General features: G+C 36.1%; 1 protein-coding gene across 4 annotated transcripts in view; it reads left to right on the top strand.

Moving 5' to 3' along the window:
- The window catches only part of ROBO1 (roundabout guidance receptor 1), a 1,063,338-nt gene that overhangs the window by 1,009,106 nt on the left and 32,032 nt on the right, over nt 1-22,200 (top strand). For 3 of the 4 annotated variants that reach the window (XM_004371339.1, XM_004371340.1, XM_012554131.2), the window contains 6 exons: nt 1,385-1,427; nt 8,336-8,490; nt 11,872-12,207; nt 14,169-14,276; nt 17,135-17,279; nt 20,258-20,506. In XM_004371339.1, coding sequence (XP_004371396.1) covers nt 1,385-1,427; nt 8,336-8,490; nt 11,872-12,207; nt 14,169-14,276; nt 17,135-17,279; nt 20,258-20,506 — 1,036 coding nt within the window. The remainder of the gene's footprint in view (nt 1-1,384; nt 1,428-8,335; nt 8,491-11,871; nt 12,208-14,168; nt 14,277-17,134; nt 17,280-20,257; nt 20,507-22,200) is intronic. The other variant, XM_004371341.1, reaches the window with a different exon arrangement.

Raw genomic sequence — 22,200 nt, forward strand, 5'->3', positions numbered from 1 at the left:
TATATTTGCACTTACCCTCCCCCTCTCCTTTGTTAGTCTGGCATGTGTTGTACTATTGGGTTTCTGTTTTTTATTTCATTCTCTGCAGTAAGTGGGGGAAAGGACTTCAAATGGAATACAATACTTCATTTACTTATGGCAGGCATGTGTTTGAAGTAGGCATGGTTGGTGTTGCTTTTCATCCATTTAATGCAGTTATTTATTCATGACTCCACACTGCATCTCAGCCTTGTTTGCATGTGTTTCATTAGACAGACACACTGTGTCTACCCTCAGCATGATTTAACATGCTAATGACCTTATTGATTATCTCCTACTTGGCAGTCTAGTCTTTAACTTAAGCTTTTCAGGTTTTCAAACACAAATTCCTCTTCTTTGCCATTCTCTGTCCATAGAATCACAATTCTTAAAGGTAACCAAAATACCCAGCATATGTACAAGAGAAAAATTTCCTTTCCCAAAGTCAGAATCTTGATACTCTGTTCTATTCCATTTCTTTGAAAGTGAGTCCTCTTCTTTCACTTCACCTTTAGTAAAAGGTGTACCTGTAGTCTTGCCTCGGTTTTAATCCAGTTATTGTAATCACTGGAAGCAGTTATCTCTCCTTAACAGACTCCGAGTTTGGACTTGGCAGCTTTTAAAAACACATTTTTTTTTCCTTAGAAAATGCGTCTGTATTTACAGAACAGCTAATCTTCTTAACCCCTTACCTAACTATGTGCAAATCTTTTGTGTTGTTGTTGTTATGGCTAAATTTTTAAGCCCCAAATTTGTTAAGCTGAGAATGCTTTCAAGCACATTAAATATATTTTCAGTAGATAATGTCTAATGAAATATAATGAGAAGGGTTTCCACAAGCCACAGTAAAATAATAGGTCTCATTAATTAATAGTCACAACTTGGTATATAGCTTTGTTTGTGGAGAGAGAGAAGATTTATTTTATCATTTATCTTTGTCTTACTAGTACTTATACTTCTGGGAAAATAGTCTAGTAGTTTTTTTCCCCCAGATGAATGGTTTCACTTATGTAAAATCATAACATTATGTGATCTAATAATAAATTTGAAACAAAAACTCATGGGAATGTGAATGTAAAAATGTTTGATGATTACATTTAATGAGCCTACTGAATTTTTGGTTTTGTTTAGTTCTCAAGCTTGTTGGTACATTAAGAACATAAGAATGACTTCTATTTAATTCTATGAAATCTTTTTAAAAAAAATACTAGTTGAATCAGAAAACTGCTACCTTCTGTGATTAGTTTTGTAATAATTTTCGGTAGAAAGGGGAACTATTCTATTTTACATAGCTTCTCATGAATGTAAGAGATTTTGATATATAAATATGCTTATTAACTGTTCCTTTTTTTTGGTAACATTTTAGTAACTTATCAGAGAGGTGGCGAAGCTGTGAGCAGTGGAGGGAGGTAATTATTTTGTTTGTTTTGTGGATTCTAAGGGGATTTTCAAATATTTCTTCTTGTCTTCCTCAATAATGTCATTTTCTTTGCTTAGAAGGTTTAACTTAAAGGTGGAATTTTGTTCAGATCTTTTATAAACATAAACACTGGGCTGTGCTGTTGAAACCAAGCTATTTAAACACGATTGCAATGATTGATTGGAGCTGTTGCAACTTAGTCAGTGAACACCAGAGGGAGAACTTTAACCAGGAAAGACAAACTTGCTGATACAGCAGATGATTAAAAGGAGTTAAATTAAGCTGTGGCATTTATGAAGATTAAGAAATATGGCTAGTTAACGGATACTATCAAAGAAAAAGTGTTCATCTGAAAACCTGCTGAACACAACAATTGCCCATAAGTTGTAGGTTATGTTTGTTTCCTTGGGTTTTTTTTTTTTTTTTGGTCTTGGTATGAATTCAACATAGTTTAGATCTCATCTCCATTTGCAAGGAAATATGCTGAAATTAAAAAAAGAAATCTAGGTAGCTTGCTAACAAAGAGCTTTCTTCCCCTCTAATTAAAATGAACCTCAATCCTATCTTTACGATTTTTTTGTAATTATTATTCAGTGAGCTTTTAATACATTCACAGAGAAATCACAAACTAACGCGACAGGCAGCTTAAAAACGTCTGAAGAAAGGTATAAGTTACATGAGCCAAGCTTCAGGATTTTCCACAATAAAGTGATTTTTTTTAAAAACAGTAACATCTAGCTTAATGTGTTAGAAAATATTCTTCCAACCCAAACCATTTTGTAATTCAAACTTGATTAACTTATTGAGAACCCTGCTTTGTACATTTGGATAATGTGTTTGCTACTGGGGAAAACAAAAATGAATAAAATATTATTCCTGAGTCCAAGGAACATATGCTCCAATAAGAAAATGACTGAATTTAGTATATGTCAGAGAGTGATCAGAAAAAAAGTGTTAACTACCATTAGCGAATGCTGTGCAAATTTGGCATCAGTTACTACTCATTTTCTTTCCTTTCTAGTGCTAACTTCCTGTTCTCAAACCTGTGAAACAAAGCCAGCCACTGAAAGAACCAAAAGCCAGGGAGGTCTTCATAAGGAATAAATCTACTCGATTCAGGGCATGTTTTTGCATCTAGGGGAATTCCATCTAAATCACAGCTCAGACATTCATGAAAGAGCCTCGAGCAGTAGAGCTGGAATGCCTGACTATATAACCACCCCTCTACACCTGTCTATCCATGACTAAAGACTTCAGCTTTCTCATTAATAAAAGCAGCAAAAGTCCTTATGGAGCATTTTCTGTATGTTTTTCTGTACTAGCTTTGTACCAAAATTTAAGACTGGTTCCTGCTCTAAAGGAGTTTACAGCCTAGATAGGCAAAATTATCACATGGGAAACAATGACAGCAATGCACAGATAGCAAATGCTAGTTTCTACAGCCAAACCCGTTGCTACAGAGTCGATTCCGACTCATAGCAACCCTATAGGACAGAATAGAACTGCCCCATAGGATTCCCAAGCAGCAGCTGGTGTATTTGAACCGCTGACCTTTTTGGTTATCAGCCAGAGCTCTTAACCACTGCGCCACCAGGGCTCCGCAGCAGGGCTGAAAAATTACAAAGTTCCTAAATTATCCATTTAGAAAGCTCATTATATCACCATAAAGAAGTAACCTTCTAAGTGTAAAAACAGCATGCCAGAAGCAAAACCAACTTGTTTCAAATACCAAATAGAAACCATTTTCTCCCAGATGAAATAGTAAGTATGCTAGAATGTTAGAGACCCAACAGATAAATAAAGATCTTACAGTCACAGCTCAAAATGACCCTGATGTATACAATTTTGAATTTATTTAGTTGCTAGATGTATTTATTGAACACCTACTATGCAGCAGGTACTGTTCTAGGTGGCTGGGATACATCAATGAACAGAAAAAAAATCCCAATCCTTGTGAACCTCAGGTTATAGTGGGAGAGAGAGAATATAAACAATAAGCATTTTTTTTGAAGTCAAATATATCAGCAGGTGATAATTAAAAAAACAAAAAAAAAAACAGAATAAGAGGGATTAGGAATGCGTTAGGAAGAGGCTTCATTTCCTAGCCTTACGTGAATGTGTGAGTCTGTATGTGTGCTTGTGTTTCCGTGCCCTGTGATCCCTTAGGGTAAGACAGTGAGCAGGGAGCCAGACTCCTGCACTGACTTCTGTCTCGTCCCTCCCTAAACCCTGGTTTCCCTCAGGCATCTCAGACTCTGTGAGATCCTCAACGGACCTCCCACCTCTCTAATAACCTTATAATAACCCAAGCTCAAACCTTCACATCATCCTCTTTGACCTTCCACATCCATTACCACATTTTGTTGATTCTACCTCTTACCCCTTCACCATCAACAATATTGTTTAATTTTAAGTACTTGCTGTTACGTGCCTAAACTATTAGAAGCTCCAAGGAGCCCTACCTTCATCTAATAGCACCACCTCCTACAATTTCCCTTTGCCTACTGGAGCCAGACTGATCTTTCTAAATGTTTATTGATCATGTCTCTGAGCTGCTGAAAATCCCATTTCAATGGAGCCTACCATGATAGTAGATCAAGTCCAAACGTCTTGGTATAGCAGGCGAAGCCCACAACCTCTAGGCCTTTCCAGGCCCACTTCACACCTCTGTGTGCCACACCTTAGATTCCACTGTGTCAACCCACTTGCTATTCACCAACACGTCATTCTCTTGTATGTCTTTACTAGATTGCACATGTGTTACATCAGCCTGGAATGCCCCTGCCATCCTGTAGCCCCTTATCAGTTTGCTGAATTTTACCTGCTAGGTCCTCTATGTACTTTTTGTACTACATAAATACCACAATTAAGCATCTAAGATAAAGTGATGGAATTATGTTTTGTTTCTGTCAGGGATCAGAAAACTATGGCTCTTGGCCAAATCCAGCCCATTGTCTGTCTCTGTAAATAAAATTTTATAAGAATACAGACACATTCATTCTTTGCATATTGTATATGCTTTCATGCTGCAGTGACAGAGTCCAATAGTTGCAAAAGAGCTCATGTGGCCAGCAAAGCCCAATTTAGTTACTGTCTGGTCCTTTATAAAGAAAGTGGGCCACGATATACTGTGAGACCCTGAAGTGTAGAGACTATGAATTATTGATCTTTGAAAGATGTCACTGATAAGTATCATAGGAAGGAAGGAGTACGAGAGTTATTAACGAGGGAATGAATGTCAGAAGACCTGAGTTCAATCCTTGATGCCTTTTAAGAAAATATTTGGGGCTGGATTTTTTCCTCTGTTAAAGGAGAAGGTTTAGCTAGAGCTCTCTCCTAGTTCTCAAAATTTGGCTATTACCAGGAAAGGGAAAATGAGGATTGTGGTAAGCAAAGAGACCTCTTTCCAACTTGAAAAGGGCAAAGAATTTGTGAAGTAATCCAGGAGAGGATCATGGTGATATTAAGTAGCTGTTCCTATTCATTTGTTTCCTTCCCTCAAACATCCTAGTCACCCCTTCCAAAAAAAAAAAAAAACTGCTTAAAAACTAAACCACAGCCCAGTAAGCCTGAAGAAAGGGGATGGGAAAGTCTAGCTAACCAGATGAGGAATGCCAAGGCTGTATTTCCTGTCAGTGGGAAGAAAGAAAGAAACAGAACGCAACCCTTGCTTCTCTTTAACAAGCAACCTTATATTTATCCCTCCCGTCCTCCTGGGTTTCAAAGCTCTTTCAACATATCAATGGAAAAAGGAGATATCTATAGGCAACCCTTACTGCCAGGTTCCCTGACCATATCCCCCAGCTACAGGGACCTATAGAATTTTATTTTGTGGTTTAGGAGCTCAAATCAGTTTTCCTGGAGAGAGCGATTGGAATTTCTGACATAGGAAAGGAGGAGGAATTGAAGGTAATTGCCAAAACATCATTATTAAAGTGTATTTGTCCTCTTCTCCTTGATGAAACTATATCCCCTTAGTAAAATGAGGAAATAAATTCATTTTTTGAGAGCCCTAGTGTTTTTTCTTCCTTGGACAATATTGTCTTTTCAAAGGACAAGGAAAGAACTAAGCAAAACTCGGATATATTAACATGAGAATATAACAGCTAAAATATTATATAATATTTTAGTACATGTTAATCACTGTAACCAGCATTGTTTTTTGCATCTGCTTCATTTCTTATTGTTGGCGGCCAAATCTGTCTCATACACATTTGATAATCTTAAATATATGAAGCCTGTGAAATTGTTAGTCTAAAAATACCTTAAGGCCCTTATGAGAGTAGTTGCATATGACCTTGGCTTCCTAAAAGACCTCTGAAATCCACACATGGCGTGTTAAGATTCATTATGGGCCAGTAATCACAGCACACCTTCTTCGTTCAGTAATTAGCATTCCAAATTCAAGTCTAAACAGAGAGCTAGGATGTGAACTGTTAATCCTACTTCCTGTTGGAAATCACCTATATATATGAAAAGTTTTTTCAGCCTATGATTATATCAAAACATTCATTTTAAAAGTCTTTTTCAGAGGGAATCATAGTAGCATGAAAATTTAATGTATTCCTTTTGAAACATGTAAGTCAAACTGGAAAATTTCCACTTGACCCATACTCCTAACATCCCATAACATCTTTACAGTGTCAAAAATAGAGATTTATCTTTAACAGCTTTTACAGTGGCAACATTCATGGTGTAAGTTGAAGAGAAAATCAAATAGGAAATGTAAAGATTATTAGATGCAGAATTTCTATAACATATATTTCAAAGCCTTCAGGACCCATGATAGAAAGAACATTTGCTGTCAAGTTGATTCCGATTCATGGCAACCCCACCCCACATGTGTCAGAATAGAACTGTGCCCCCCATAAGGTTTACAGTGGAGTTTTTTCAGCAGTAGATCACCAGGTCTTTCTTCCAAGGTGCTTTTGAGTATACTAGAACAGCTAACCTTTTGGTTAGCAGCTGAGCACATTAACCATTTGTACCACCCAGGGACTCCATCCATGATATAACTGACACTTGAATGTTTACATTTTTTAACAGTTCAGCAGCATTGCTCTTCAAGGCATGTGTTTATCAACATTTTTAGCAGTAAGTTTGCTTGGCTTAATAGCTTTATTCTGAATTTCAAGACATCAGACATTTCCTCTACTCTTCCTTTTGTTCAAAATGTTTGAGAGTTTTAGAAAATATCAGCACTCTGCAGTATATGTTGGAGTCCTAGTGGCACAATGGTAAAAGCACTTGGCTGCTAACCAACAGGTTGGCGGTTCCAACCCATCAGTGACTCTGTGGGAGAAAGATGTGGCAGTCTGCTTCTGTAAAGACTTACAGCCTTAGAAACCCTATGTGGCGGTTCTACTCCGTCCTATAGCGTCACTATGAGTTAGAATCGACTTGATGGCAGTGTTTTTTTGTTTGTTTGTTTGCAATATATGTGTTTAAAACATACTGGATCCTACTTCATTTAATATTTGTGAGTAATAAATGTGTCAGTATATGTAAGGAACTCAGAACAATGCCTCACAAATTGTAAGCAAACAGTAAATATTTGTTTTTATAAAAGATATACAGATACACACACAGAGAACACACACACATGTAAACAGATCTATAAATTATAAATCCATATTCTGCATTTGAAATGAATTATTCTTCAAATAACCATTAGTGGTATATTAAGTTTCCTCAGTTGACTACCTGCGTGGCAGAATATGAACTATGGAGAGCGAAATGTCAGCTTCGTGCTTCCCGCGTAAGTGAGAAGCGTGGTTATTGCACTTTAACAAAGAAAATCTGTGCCGAGTCCGTAGTGCCAGTCTGTTTATTGTGGATCTGACAGCACATCATACATCATCACCTCTTTTGCTGAATTATCAAATGGAGTTAATGTTGGAAAAGGACAGCAAGAATGCCATTCTTGGACTCCAGTTTGAGTCCTTGGCACTGGTGGTCCAGGGCTTCCATTAATAACTGACGACTCACTTTGCATTCCCCACGCACAGTGAAAGAGGATTAACATCTGTTGTGCCAAAGAAAACATGAGCACTGATATTTCCTATAGGGTTTTCCCACATTTAATTCAGTAGCTTTCCTCTGCTTATGTAGGGATTTGTGGCATTTTACATTGTTACCATCAGAAAATGTTGACAAGCTTACAGAGCTGTGCTCAGAAACATTGTGTAAAATGCCACAGAGCCTAAAATCACGATTTCTAAAACATGATTTTGAAGAAAAAATATGCAAATGTATTAAATATTACAGATCCATTGTCTAAGGAGCTTATTCCATTCTTTAATGAAATTGTGAGAAGAGTCATTGTAATGAAGTGATTTTTAACGAGTCAAAAATGATGAAATTCACACTGTCTTGACTGATGTATACCTTCAGCTACTGAGATTCCTAAAAATACATGTATCCATATTTTTAGATTGCACGTTTCGATTTTTAGTTATTATGACTGAAGGTGGAGTAGAATATTGCAGAATGCACAAAATTTTACCTCTGAAGCACAGCTCTGCCAGTATACAGAGTTTTAGTGATGTAAACTGAGGCATCTGCTGGAACATTCCATGATAGTTGCCCTGTCTGTAAAATAGAGAAGTAATAATATCGATCTGCTAGTTCACAGAACTATTCGTGAGACTGAGATGAAGCATCTGTCAGAATTCCTAGTGGGAAATATTATTCCCTCCTGATGGCAGAGTGGTTAAGAGCTTGGCTGCTAACCAAAAAGTCAGTAGTTCAAATCTACCAGCTTCTCCTTGGAAACCCTGTGGGGTAGTCCTCTGTCCTATAGGGTCGCTGTGAGTTGGAATTGACTCAACAGCAATGAGTTTAGTTTTTGGTTTTGTTATTCATGTAACATTTGTCTTTATATGTTTATTTCTTTAGACCAGGACTTCTCAACATCAGTGAACCTGCCGCGCAGCCCTGGCTGGCAGACACATGGCCTAATACTGGCAACAATCACAACGACTGCTCCATCAATTGCTGCACAGCAGGCAATGGGAATAGTGATAGCAACCTGACAACCTACAGTCGCCCAGGTTAGACCCACAGACAGCCTGATCTGTATAAACTTTCTAAGGAACTAGCCATAAAGAAATTATTTTCCTCTTCCTTCTTCCCAACTCTGGACATGTACACATCGACTTCAGGGTTCAAATATAAATCCAGATATTTTTGACATGTTGAAAGTAGGGCAAGTCAAAATCTTTTACATAAACTTTAGAGTTCAAGTCCAGATTACTTTGTTCTACCTTTACATTACTGATGCAGTAAAGGCATTTCTGAGAGGCTGAAAGATTATAAAGCCAATAGTCTATATTTCTCAAACAATCTTGGAACATGTATCGGACAGTTGTCCCAAATACAGTTTCAAACATGAAGGCAGGAATAGAGTGTGAGCCAACACCCCCAAATATAAATGCTAAATATGACTGTTGTATAGTTTAAGAAAAGGAAATAGCAGTGAGTGAATTAATGAATATAGCCTCTGGTTGTAGGAAAGGCTTTAAAGATGAGAAGTACGAATAATTGAATGATTAGAAGGCTCTCGGTTTGTACTCATTTCTATCCATAAATTTTTTTGTGTTTGGTGCTATACTTTGTTTTGTATATGTACATGTTGGGAGGGGGAAGGTAGGTGAGAAAGGATATACACATAGCAGGAATTAGAAATTTATTAATATTGGAAAGGAAAATTTGATCAATATTTTATGAAATTTAAACTATTCTTTAGCACGTTAGCCCGACACAGGTATTTCCCTGATTACTAAAAACCCCCACGCTTCACCCTCTACCAAAAAATAAGTTTCCCAGTACGTGAGGGGAGCCCTGGTGGTGAAGTGGGTAAGAGCTCAGGCTGCTAACAAAAGGTTGGCGGTTCAGATCCAGTAGGTGCCTCTTGGAAACCCTATAGGGCAGTTGTACTGTGTCCTATAGGGTCACTATGAGTTGGAATTGACTCGATGGCATACAACAACAAGTATGTGATGGGATAGTGAATGAAGAACAGAAATTTTAGGATAGATAACAAATAGGAGAAAATGAAATTAGGTAGGAGTATTTATGTTTATATGAATGTATGTAATTACAATTTTTAATTATCATACTTCTAATTATTTATAATTTTATAATTATTTTTATTTGTTCCAAGATTTGGGGAATAGAACATATCAAAAGGTCAATAAATCCATATTTAGAGTAAACCAAATTCCTTAATAACAGTAACAGTAATAATAATTGTATAATAGTAATAAGAAAATTCTTCAATAAAAATTAACAAATTCAAAATCAGATTTTATAGCATAGAAGTCAAGCCTAAGGACACAAGATATACGTATCTTTTTGTAGGTATGTATGTATATAATTATTTTGTATTGTGTTTTTGTTTCATAAATATGTTTGAGTAAATAACTTTGCTAACATTTTATGCTAAAACATGATAGTAAAAATGGGTGGATATGCAGTATTTTTTGTTTGTTTGTTTTATGCAGTATTTAAAGGCATAAACAGAATAAAAATTACAAATAATTTCTTGGGGAAAAAAGCAAAAATTTAAAAAATGAACATTCATAACATAGGAAATATTAGAAAATAACATGTAAAGAATTCAAAGATATGACTCCAAGAAGTAAAATAACACAGGAATTAAGGAGAAGGGAAAGAGGAATAGCATTTAAATAAAGATGTTATACACTATAAAGACCAAACCATAGAGCAATCTATGTCTAGCCTTCAAACAAGTCGCAAGTCTCCATTCTGGATATGAACAAGTCCACGTCTGCCAGAGGTCCATAATCTAGTTGTCCAGACAGATAGATACACAAGTTACTATAATTAAAAGGAGGATTTTGAGAAGTATAGAAGAGGAAAAAAATGGTGATAACCATTTAAATTAATATATAGAGCTGCATTGTCTAATATGGTAGACATCACATGGAGCCATTTAAATTTAAATTAACAAAATTAAATTTGAAACTCAGTTTCTCAGTTACACTAGGCATATTTCAAGTGCTCAGTAGTCACAGATGGCTAGTGGCTACTGTACTGAGCAATACAGAATAGAATACGTCCATCGTCTTAGAAAGGCATACGTATAGGACAGAATTGACATAGAGAGATTGGAAAAGCAAAATGAGATTGCCTAAGTCATATTACCTTTAATAATATTTGTTAACCACTATTAAACAAAACTTAATGCCTAGAAATAAGAAATAACGGTTACTAAAGGCAAGATGAATCAAATCTCCCTGCCCAGAGTAGGTGAATTCAGTACGATAAGATTTATGAGACTAATGAGAAGAAGCATTTATCAGAAGATGCAAATTTTTCTTAGGATTATATTCATATTTACATCTTTAGTGGGAAGCATGTTAAGTTATCATATTTTAAAATATACAGTTGGAAACCAGTTTGCAAGGCAACCTGTTAATATTGATCCCCCTTCTGAATTATGTGAATAGAATGATAGTATTTTTACCATCATGACTCCTTTTTTCTTTAAAATATACTTCAATTTAAAGATATGACTTTAGTCCTTCAATCTGTTATTTTATATTGTCAACTGTAGATTTTATTTCCATACACATCAGTGATTTAACTCCCCAAAAGTTCAATGAAGGGGAACTATAGGGAGACTGAGATATTAGACATATTATTATTTCAGGCTGTATTTGATCAAATTATCCTGGTTACTATAATTCATTTTGTTGTCATTATTGTCATTTTACACTTCTTGGAGTGTCGTTATGAAACCGTGAAAAAATGATTATATAACATCTTTCTCTGATAACGATTAATCCTACATGACCAAGAGAAGAACGAATACAATTCTCCCGAGCACTAGTTACTCTCACTTTACCTCTGTTCCTCACTTCTTTAGAGTAGAGATGCTTTGTAAAATACTGAACTCTCACGTTATCCTATCAGCCAGGTAAAGTTTTTTTTGTTTGTTTTTTGCCTTTGTTTTTCCCTTTCCTTGGATTCTTAACTTACATGCTTTGTTCTGTTGCTTCAGCAGCTTATTAGTAGCTTCAATTAGTCCAATACTCCAAGATTAGAAAATTGTTAAATTTGACAAATAAAGATATTCATATAGATATTATCTTAGTGGAATTCATATTAATGGATTTGTTAAAAAGAAAATGACTTTAAAGTAGATGAATCATTTACTGCATAGTACTGTCAGAAGTTCAAAATAAGTTAGTCTCTATATATTCTGTGTGTTCTCTTTTAATCCCTCACTTTTTAATTGTTTTCTTTGAAAGTACACATGACTATCCGGCCCCTTTTATTGATCTTATTTAAGCTCATTTGTACTTTACATAACAAGTTGACTGTGACTCACAAAGCTTCTTAGAAAGAAACTAACAATGAATAGCCATGCAGAATGACTTTTTCCTTTTCCTCTCCATTGCACATAGCTGATTGTATAGCAAATTATAACAACCAACTGGATAACAAACAAACAAATCTGATGCTCCCTGAGTCAAGTGTTTATGGTGATGTGGACCTTAGTAACAAAATCAATGAGATGAAAACCTTCAATAGCCCAAATCTGAAGGACGGGCGTTTTGTCAATCCATCAGGGCAGCCCACTCCTTACGCCACCACCCAGCTCATCCAGTCAAACCTCAGCAATAACATGAACAATGGCAGTGGGGATTCAAGTGAGAAGCACTGGAAACCATCGGGACAGCAGAAACAAGAAGTGGCACCAATTCAGTACAACATCATGGAGCAAAACAAATTGAATAAAGGTAAAGAATCTTGCTTTCATTACCTCCTTTTCTGTATTGGAACTCCCAGCCCTTCAGCACTAGATGTGGAAACTTGTCTGGGCCTAGGATTGAAATCTTGCTTTTGTTACTAGGGTTCCCCCTACCCCTTTGGTTTCAGAATTTCCAGTGTCAAAGAGTTAATTAGCACCACAATAACCTTTGAAAATTGATTTTATAATAATACATAAGTATTTTCAAATGGTTTCGAGATTAATTTAAATTTAATAGTAGGTAAGGGATTGGTTAGGACAATCTTTTATTCATAAGGCAGACATACAACCATCACAATGCCTCACATTTTAAATAAATAGACTCTCCCATTCTTTCCACTCGAGATGGAAGATAATTGCTTCTACCTGGTCACATAAATGAATGGCATTTTTATATGAAACTGAGGGGGAAAAAATTAAATCTGAACTGGAGAAGTGGTTCCATTTCCTACCTCATGTGGTTACTAAGACTGCTACAATGTGTAATTTTAGAACAGAAATTTCTTTGGTTGACCTGATTGAAGTCTGTCAGTATAGAACCTAAAATAAATTGAGTTTAGTGTTAACTTGAAGCGGCAGAATAGTATTTTATGGCCTGAGGGGAATGTTTCTCTAATGTAATGTATGTAAGTTGGAAGAGTTAGGTATTTGATATATTTTAGTCCTCAGACTACTGCTTTAATAACATGGCTTGCAAAGTTATACCTGTAGGAAAAAGTATTGCTCTAATTTGAATAGATTGGAGCAATTTTATGCAAGTATCCAGGTAAAACATATTTTATTGTAGATAATTAGATATGTAGATTATTTTCTTTATACTTGAGGGGGGACTATGAATTTTTAAAAAAGCTTACTAAGTTCTTACATTTGAAGATAACAAAAAGATAAGTGAAACATTTCATTTGATTTAATGTTCTGTGTTTTAATGTAGTAATAATGTCATGTTAGCCTTTTCCAAGTTAAAAAAAAAAAACTTGATTTTTATAAAGTCCATTCAATAAATATTTGTGAAGACTTCTGTATAAGTTCGACGAAGACTGACAGAGGAGTAAGACAGTTTTTGCAATTATGGAGTTTACCGTGTGGATCCAAACCATTGTTACATTATTCTTCTATAGTGTATGGCTTTATTGTGGACTCTGGAAAGCTCTGACAGTCCTTTGTACAAATATTTCAGAACTCTGATTTATTGTTTATACTGCTGGTAAGCAGACTTGGCATGTCAGACTATAATAAAGACCCTGGAACGCAGCTAGACTGACAGATTATTACTCAGTACATTCCAGAGTCAGGTTTACCCTTTGGCTTTTCACCTTAGCCTATGTAATCAGAAGCATTTCCGAGGCACCTTGAGATACTTTGTTTTTCTTTTCATGGACATATTTTTTGTAAGATACAATCTTACTGACTGGTTTCACTTTATTATTTACAATATGCAGGCATATTATGATATTTCCTGGTTTCTTATTCTTAAAATTATTATGTTAATGACTATGTTTTTAATGTTAAGAAGTCAAGTAAATCTGATTTCTGCCTTAACTAATTTAAAAACATTTTAAAGAGGAAAATAGTCCCTCGTAAGTTTTTCAAGCAGAATGAAAGTCCTGTGAATAAGCCTTTTCAATTGGCATTTTTAGTTAAAGCATGTCTGAAAGAAAAGGAGAGTCTTGGACTTTATACTGTTTTTCCTTAGGAGGAAAAGACAAAAGTGATTAAGGTTAAACTCAGTGTTTATATCTATTCTATTATTACCTAAGTATATTATTTATATCCATGTGAAGTATGAGCGTTTTCATATCCTGACAATTTGAATATAAAAATGAAAGAGGAAAAAAAAAAATGATCCAATTAGTGTCTTCAGTTACTTAGAAATATAAACAAAGCAAAAATGTGAAATAACTCACCAAGTGAAAATAATGATTTAAATTGTTTTCTATCTGAAATGTCTAGATTACCGAGCAAATGACACCATTCCTCCAACTATCCCGTACAACCAGTCATATGACCAGAATACAGGAGGATCTTACAACAGTTCAGACCGAGGCAGTAGTACCTCTGGTAAGTGACAAGAACCGAAGAGAAAGTCAGTCTCTACTTTAAAATGGTAGTATATTCCAAGATTCCAAATTGAGTACTAACGGACTGACGTACGTACGTGAGATGTCTAATCACTTTATGTAATTTGGGTCTGCCAGGCATGGGTCTTTGCTTGAGTGATAAGGGACCATGTCTGTACATTTGAGGAACTGTCTACTTACTGACAGAACCCTATTTTATGTTCTATTTGGTAACACGGACTGAGTACCCTATTTTCCACCTTGTTAGTGAGCTTTAGTGAAGCCAGAAGCATGAACTAATCTTCAAAGGCAGTCTAAAGCTTTTCTTTCCCTTCGCCAAAATCTAACTAAAAATGTTCCACATATAGTTAATCTGCTAAATATGTTTCCATTTGAAACTAGGCTATAAAAGGACATACAATTTGAGCTGAGTCAAAGGCCTAAGAGAAGTAACATAAGATCTAGGTATGATAGGAACCTGTCTCTGTCTATAATTCCTCTGTTCTATCCCTCAGTTCCTGCTCTAAAACCTCATAAAGCAACCTCCCAACTGCAGTCTGTGAGTGCCTCAAAAGCAACATTGAGGCCTCCTCCCTGTGGTCTTCATGCTGTTGCAGCTGTGTGCCAGCTGTTTTGCTGATAGAGGCTGCAGATGGGAATTTGCTGGTGCTTAAGTCCTGTTTTTCTAATTAAGGGCGGTTCATTATTAGAACTAAACATGTGGCAAGTCACACCACAATGAGAACAAAACCGATTGATCTCTACTCTGGTATGTTTCTCCAGGAGAGGGTAGCACATGACACCTCCCAGCAACTGGATGAAAGTTGTTGCTAGGTGCTTTCCGAAAATTGTTTCTGTGCATCTTCTGTGATGAATATGTCATTTGCATTTTACCATTTTCTCTTAACTCAAGCTTGATGGTTTAGCATTTTCTAGCCTGTGTTCTATCCCTTATTAAAACTGTTTCTACTTTAATGTAAAGATTAGACATGGCCCTTCACCTTTTTAGATCCGCTCTGATTCTAATACGTGTTCTTGATGTATTTTTACAATTAAAATCTTACTGACTTTTTTTCTTTCTTAAAGTAAGCAACACCTGAATTAGAAATTTTTCAAGGATCTACTCTTGGGAAAATCATATAAAATATTTCAGTATTTGCTATCTCACGTCATTTGATCTTTGAATTCCTAGTTAGTTGTAAAGAAAATCATATCCTAATGAAAAATAAACATGTTTCTATGTTATTAATATTCAATTGACTTTCTCTATCCTTCAGCTTAGATACCTGGATTCTTATGTTCTGCTATTTATCATTTGCTACTCTGTGAATATCTGATAAAATATATATAAAGACATGAACCAAAATCCAAACCCACTACAGTTGAGTCGATTCTGACTCATAGCAATCCTACAGGGCAAAGTAGAGCGGAGAGACTGGTGGATTCAAACTGCTGACTTTTTGGTTAGCAGCCAAACGCTTAACCACTGTGCCACCAGGGCGCCAAAGATGTGAAATCTGGTGGTAATTTGGGGAGAGAATGAAGCAAGTAATGAAGTCTAGGAGAGATTTGTGATGTTAGGCCTCTCAGGACTGATGGAGTTGTACAGTCAACATGAGCCAGGAGAGCAAGAGGAAGGTGCTGGGTATTGTCAACTCCATGTTATGTGCACAGTCACCCTGAAACAGAGCAGCTGAGGAAGAGAGGAAGAAAGAATGGAAAGACACAAGCATAGGGCTGGCAGTCATAATTTATTAATAACAGGCTGCCCTTCAGCCCATACTTGGTGCAGTAATATACCAATATATCTGGCTTAACAAACACTGCCCTTTGACTGAAAATTCTCCCAAATGACCTAAAAAAATAAGGCTCATTGAATATGCTAAGACCTGTTTTCATGCATCATATAATGTGGAGCTGTTTCAGATAGGGAAAAATAAATACATAAAAAGACCAAGATAATTCACTGATATTAAGGGATTATATGAGAAAAACAATTATAGGCTCATTATAGACTCATGAATCGAAAATACATGTATGGTATTTTGAGGGGGATGAAGATGTTTTATTCCAATATATCTTTTGACCCAAAGTTATTTTAAAACAAATACCATAAAATGTGCAGCTACCTATGTTTAAAGAATGTGCCAAATCTATAATCAGAAAACTAGAGCACTTGGATAATTGTTCTGTTACAGACTGCGAAGAACGCTCAAGTAACATCATTCTACAACAAGCCATAGTAGAAGCACATTTATAGAGACAGTAGCTGCAAACACTTCTGTTCTTCTTAAAAATCCTTTTTTTCTGCTTCTTTTGTCAGTAGTCGCATTAGTTCTTCCAGCAATTAGTTTCATCTGCACCTGCCCTTCTTATGAAAACTGGTAATTTCATTGTGCCTAAAACATTTCAATGGACAAGTACAAATTATATATGTTCAGTAATTTAATGCAACAGTGGAACTCTAATAGATCATATCTGTATCATATTGTATTTTAGGTTCCAGCAATTAAATAATAGAAAGGCACTCCAGAAAATATGTCTACAGTTCGTTTGTTTTAGATGATAATCCATAATGCACTTAATTGCTGTATGAAGATCACTATTAATGATATGACTTGTAAAATTCATTTATGGTTTTGTTGCCTTTTTTTACTATTTATTAGCAGTTAAACTTGGGAATACTTTACATTTTCTTGTATTGTACAAAGGTCTGTTTAAAATGAATGAAGAAAATTATTTGTTTATATATACATATATGGATGATGAGATTATATTTACAGAAAATAATTAACCTGTGGCTAACTGAACAATCTTGAAGGCCAGAAATAGAAGACTTGCATTTTATTTCTTTTCAAGGGAGTCAAGGGCACAAGAAAGGGGCACGGACACCCAAAGTACCAAAACAGGGTGGCATGAACTGGGCAGACCTGCTTCCTCCTCCCCCCGTGCATCCTCCTCCACACAGCAATAGTGAAGAGTACAGTATTTCTGTGGATGAAAGGTAAGAGACATTTCAGAATGGATGTAAGTAACAATATATGATTCCTTAAACCCATATTAAGCAATTGTTAAACGAGGTCACCAAAGAGAAACTGTTTTCTAAGCTCTGTGCATAGTTCTCTCTAAATGTAAAAGAGTGTTGATAGGTTAGCAAAACTGTAAAATTCTCCTGTTATGGTTGGTTACCATTGAGTCAATTCTGATTCATGGTGACCCCATGTGTGCAGAGTAGAACTACTCCATAGGGTTTTCAAGGCTGTGACATTTTGGAAGCCTGTCTTCCAAGGTACTTCTGGATGGGTTTGAACCACCAACTTTATTGGCTAATAGTCGACCGCTTAACTGTTTCCACCACCCAAGGACTCTGTAAACCCTCCTAGGTGTTGCCAAAAAAAGAAAATAAATCTGTGCCTTGGAAGATTCTTTTAGAACTAGGTATCAGAAAGGGACTGTGGTTCCATTTAAATATATATATACGTACAGTTGCCGCGTGTCAACTCTGATTCAAGGCAACCCCATATGTGTCAGAGTATAACAGTGTTCCACAGGTTTTCAATGGCTGATTTTTTGGAAGTAGATCACCAGGCTTTTATTCAGAGGCACCTGTGGGTGAACTTGAACCTCCAGTCTTTCGGTTAGCAGCCAAGTGCATTAACTGTTTGCACCACCCAGAAACTCCGTGTGTGTGTGTGTGTGTGTGTGTGTGTGTGTGTGTGTGAGAGAGAGAGAGAGAGAGAGATTTTGTGGTTTTCAAATATCAGAACTTCTGTGGCACATCTCTTCTTGTGTGGATTTATGCCATAACTACAATAGCCTTAAAACCATTCTTAGATTTAATCACATTATCCTGAAAACTGTTTGTAGGAATTTAAATTTTACTGAATTATTTTTCATACAGCTTTAAAATAATTCACATGATGACAATTAAAAGGTTGGTATACTTCTCCCTACTCCAAAACTTGTAGAACTGGTCATGATAACTCCAAAGCAAAATATAACAGCTGCTTCACTAGTAGGATTAATTTAGGAGAATTTACTTGACATAGAGAATTAACAAAAAAGCAAACACAAAACCTACCAGAAAATACAGCCTTTTCACTGACTATTATAGAAAAAAAGGCATACTTATGGTTCTAAGTGTGTTGTAAAGCCAAGCTTTTGTGCTCATATATTCCAGTCATCTTTTTATAAAATTTATTTCTACTTACAAATTTTTTGAAAAAAATATTCTTCTACAAAAATGTTTATTTTAAAAATTTCATCCTCTAGACTATAACACAACATTTCTTGCTCTTTTAGTCCACAAAAAGAGACTAAAATGGAATAAGTGGATGTAGATTTAAAAAACAAAAAAAAAGCTACAGTGCTTATGACTATACCCCGAAGGGAAGGACTAATTGTAACTGAGAAGAATGGACAGGTTTCCTGATTTGCTGACTTTCAACCTTGACCTTGACAAATGAAAGGTTCTCAATCAGTAGAGGGTAGTAGAGGGGGTGTTTTGTGGACATTGGGACCACACAGATGTGAACTCCAGGGGAACTAACATGAAATACATTGTAGGGGAGTGAGAGACAGCTGGGAAGGTAAGTGGAAGCCAGGTTATGGAGATACCTCAATGTCTTGTTTAGTTTGTATTTTATCCTCTAGACAATTAAAGAGCCATTTGTTACTATGGAGCAAATTAATGACATGAGAGTGATGTATACGGTAGTAATTTTGGAAGCAAAGTGAAATGGAGAAGGAAAGAGTGACTAGAGGCAAACACATCAATTAAAAAGTTATTACAGTAGTACATATAACAGATGAAGAGGAGGGAATGAATTCTAGAGACTTTTTAGGAGAGAGAGTAATGAGTCAAAGATGACTATAAGATTTCTAGTTTGGATGAGTGGACAAATTGCTATGCTATTTGCTGATAAAGGAAACATAGGAAAGAGAGGCAAAGAGAGACATAATGGAATTAGGTAAGTAAAGGACATAATGGCATTAGGAAAGTAAAGGAAAATGGAAAGAAATCACGTTATTTGAACGTCAACTCTCTTGAGTTCAGGTAAACCAAGTTAGGTGGTAGAGAACAAACAAGAGTGGTAATGGGAATACAATTTATATACCGCAGTACATCACTGCCCTTCTAGTTAAAAAGCATATGCCCTGGGGTAAAAGAAAAGAGAAAGGCATGAACGTTTCCCAAATCCATCTTGGTTCCCACACAATGCTAGCAGAAGCGCAGAGGGCAGTCTTATTGTTTAAAGGTATGCATTTTTCATTTACCATCCTAAATGCTAGTGACCTACTTAATTCTGTGATCAACTAAATAAATAGTGATCTGTCATAATTTCAGAGGAAAATAGGGTGTATTAGGCTAATTAAGTTGATTTCCAGTGTATCCTCCTCTTAAAGGATTTTCAAAAGTGATTTTTCAGAGTCTAAAATTTCACCCCTGAGTCATCTGTAATACCAGCCTGCCTTGAGTTTTCCTTTTGAAAACATGTTGGAACGATAAAATATATAATGCATTTGGGAAATTGTTGTTGAGTCCATTCTGACTCATGGCAACCCCATGTGTGCAGAGTAGAGCTGTGCTTCATAGAGGTTTTCAAGTCTGTGAACTTTCAAAAGCAGATCACCAGGCCTGTCTTCTGAGGTGATCTGGGTAGGTTTGAACTTCCAACGTTTTGGTTAGTTGTCAAGCACTTAACCCTTACTGCTGCATTTGGGAAGTACTAAGTTATATAAAGTATGTTAAATGGATTTCTTTATTGCATGACTTCTCAGAGTCTATGATATACCGATGTTAGTAATAATCTCACAATCCTTTGTAACACTGAACTTTTTTTTTTTTTAACAATACCTCCTTAACATGGTCCACAACAGCATTCAGCTTTGAACGGTTCAAAGCTGAACTTCCATTTACTATACAAATAGTTTATCTGATAAGCCTGAATTAAGTCCACACGTTCTTATCATTTGTTTTAGTTATGACCAAGAAATGCCGTGCCCCGTGCCACCAGCAAGGATGTATTTGCAACAAGATGAACTAGAAGAGGAGGAAGATGAACGAGGCCCCACACCCCCGGTGAGGGGAGCAGCTTCTTCTCCAGCGGCCGTGTCCTATAGCCATCAGTCCACCGCCACTCTGACCCCCTCCCCACAGGAAGAACTCCAGCCCATGTTACAGGACTGCCCGGAGGAGATTGGCCATGTGCAGCACCAGCCCGACAGGAGGTACGTTGTCACTAGCGTTCTTTGCTGACAAATTAAGGTAATTTCCACTCATAAGCAGCATTTATTTAAAGCTATTCCATGAAGTAATTTTCATGTCACATGGGCCTTTTCTTCTAGTATCATCAAACAGTAAGCCCAGGTCATTAACATATCAAGTAATATTGTTGACCAGCACGTTAGATTAATTGATCCCAGTGAACTTGTAACCATAAAATAATGTGCGTTAATACTCACCCACTTATGATAATTGCATTCAGAAACACATGGGGATCATGTAATAAATATATGGGTGGTTAAATCCTGTAACATTTTATTGATGGCTTTATTTTGTAGGTTAGTTTTCCTTATGCCTGGGTAAGTCACTTCTTTCTCCTGTCTTTTTAAGATAAGGCCACATAATGATTTGTTGGCTCACAGCTGTAATGGCGCCGAAGAATGAATTTGGTATATTCATTTTGTGTTGACCTTGCATCCTTTTATTTTGGTTGAGAAATTAGGTTGGAGATCTTTTGTCCAGGTTACTAAAGAATTGTGCGTGTGTGTGTTTTAGATTTTTCTGATCTATATATTGAGTATCATCAACCAATACATTTTTGCTATAAAGAACTTCTTCACTTGTTATTTCTACCACGTAAGAGCTATTACTGCATCATGTTCGCTGTTCCCCCATTGTTGACGATTTTGTTTATACTACATTATGTTACAGATACCTATTACTTTCTATATTCTTAATATCACTTGAAGTAGATAGTATTATATGCCCCAGAAAATTTCCCTTCAATGTTCTTGAATGAATAACAAATTCTGGCATATGCTGCTTAAATTTTATGTTTTATTCTTAGATTAAAACAGATTTTGCTATGTTTTAATAACCCCGCTGTCATCTAAAAAGAGAGAAATAGTTAAGCCTGCTTCTATGTCTTGGTTATAAGTGCAAGGGATAGTTGGATTGCCATACATTTAAATTTAATATTAAATCATAGAATTTCCTGAAGACTGAGAACAAATAAGGCATCTGCTTTCTTTTATTAATATCACACACCACGTCTGCTACTCTTACTTGAAGCAAATGACCTTCTTCTTTGACCCACCCCCCAAAAAAATAATAAAGGATATTAGCTCAGAAATACCTAGCCTTCTCCTTTCATTCCCTCAAATTACCTATTTTGACACCATTCTCCCCTGTGTTACAGATGATACCCAATATCTTCTTCCTGGCCAGCCTCTTTTATGTTGCTTATATCATCCTCTCAGCCTTCCTCAAAAACAATCAAAAATCACTTCACCTTTCTCTCGCTTGACTTTCCAGCTTCTTCCTGTTCATTGAGTCTTTTCTTTCCTTTACACTTTACTCTCCTAACCTTTCTTTTTCCTTTGCCTCCTCTTCTAGTTACTGTGTTCTCCTTCTCTCGTATTCCTTAGTATTGTTTAACCACTTCTGTCTTCCTAATTCCCCCTTAGACCTCAGCCCACTCCAGTATGGCTTATGCCATTTTGCTTCCAGCAGTCCACTGAAAGTAACCTCCTAGTGGTCAAATCTAAAGGTTTTTCAGTTTCCATCATACTTAAACTTTCAGCCAAGATGGCAATTTTATGAGTTGTGAGAATCAAATGAGATAAAGTATGTAAAATGTCTGAAGCAGGGTTTAAGTATTCAATAAATATTAGTTCCCTACTGTCCTTACCCTTATGCT

Source organism: Trichechus manatus, unplaced genomic scaffold (assembly GCF_000243295.1).
Source record: "Trichechus manatus latirostris isolate Lorelei unplaced genomic scaffold, TriManLat1.0 scaffold00012, whole genome shotgun sequence".
NCBI classification, from domain to species: domain Eukaryota; kingdom Metazoa; phylum Chordata; class Mammalia; order Sirenia; family Trichechidae; genus Trichechus; species Trichechus manatus.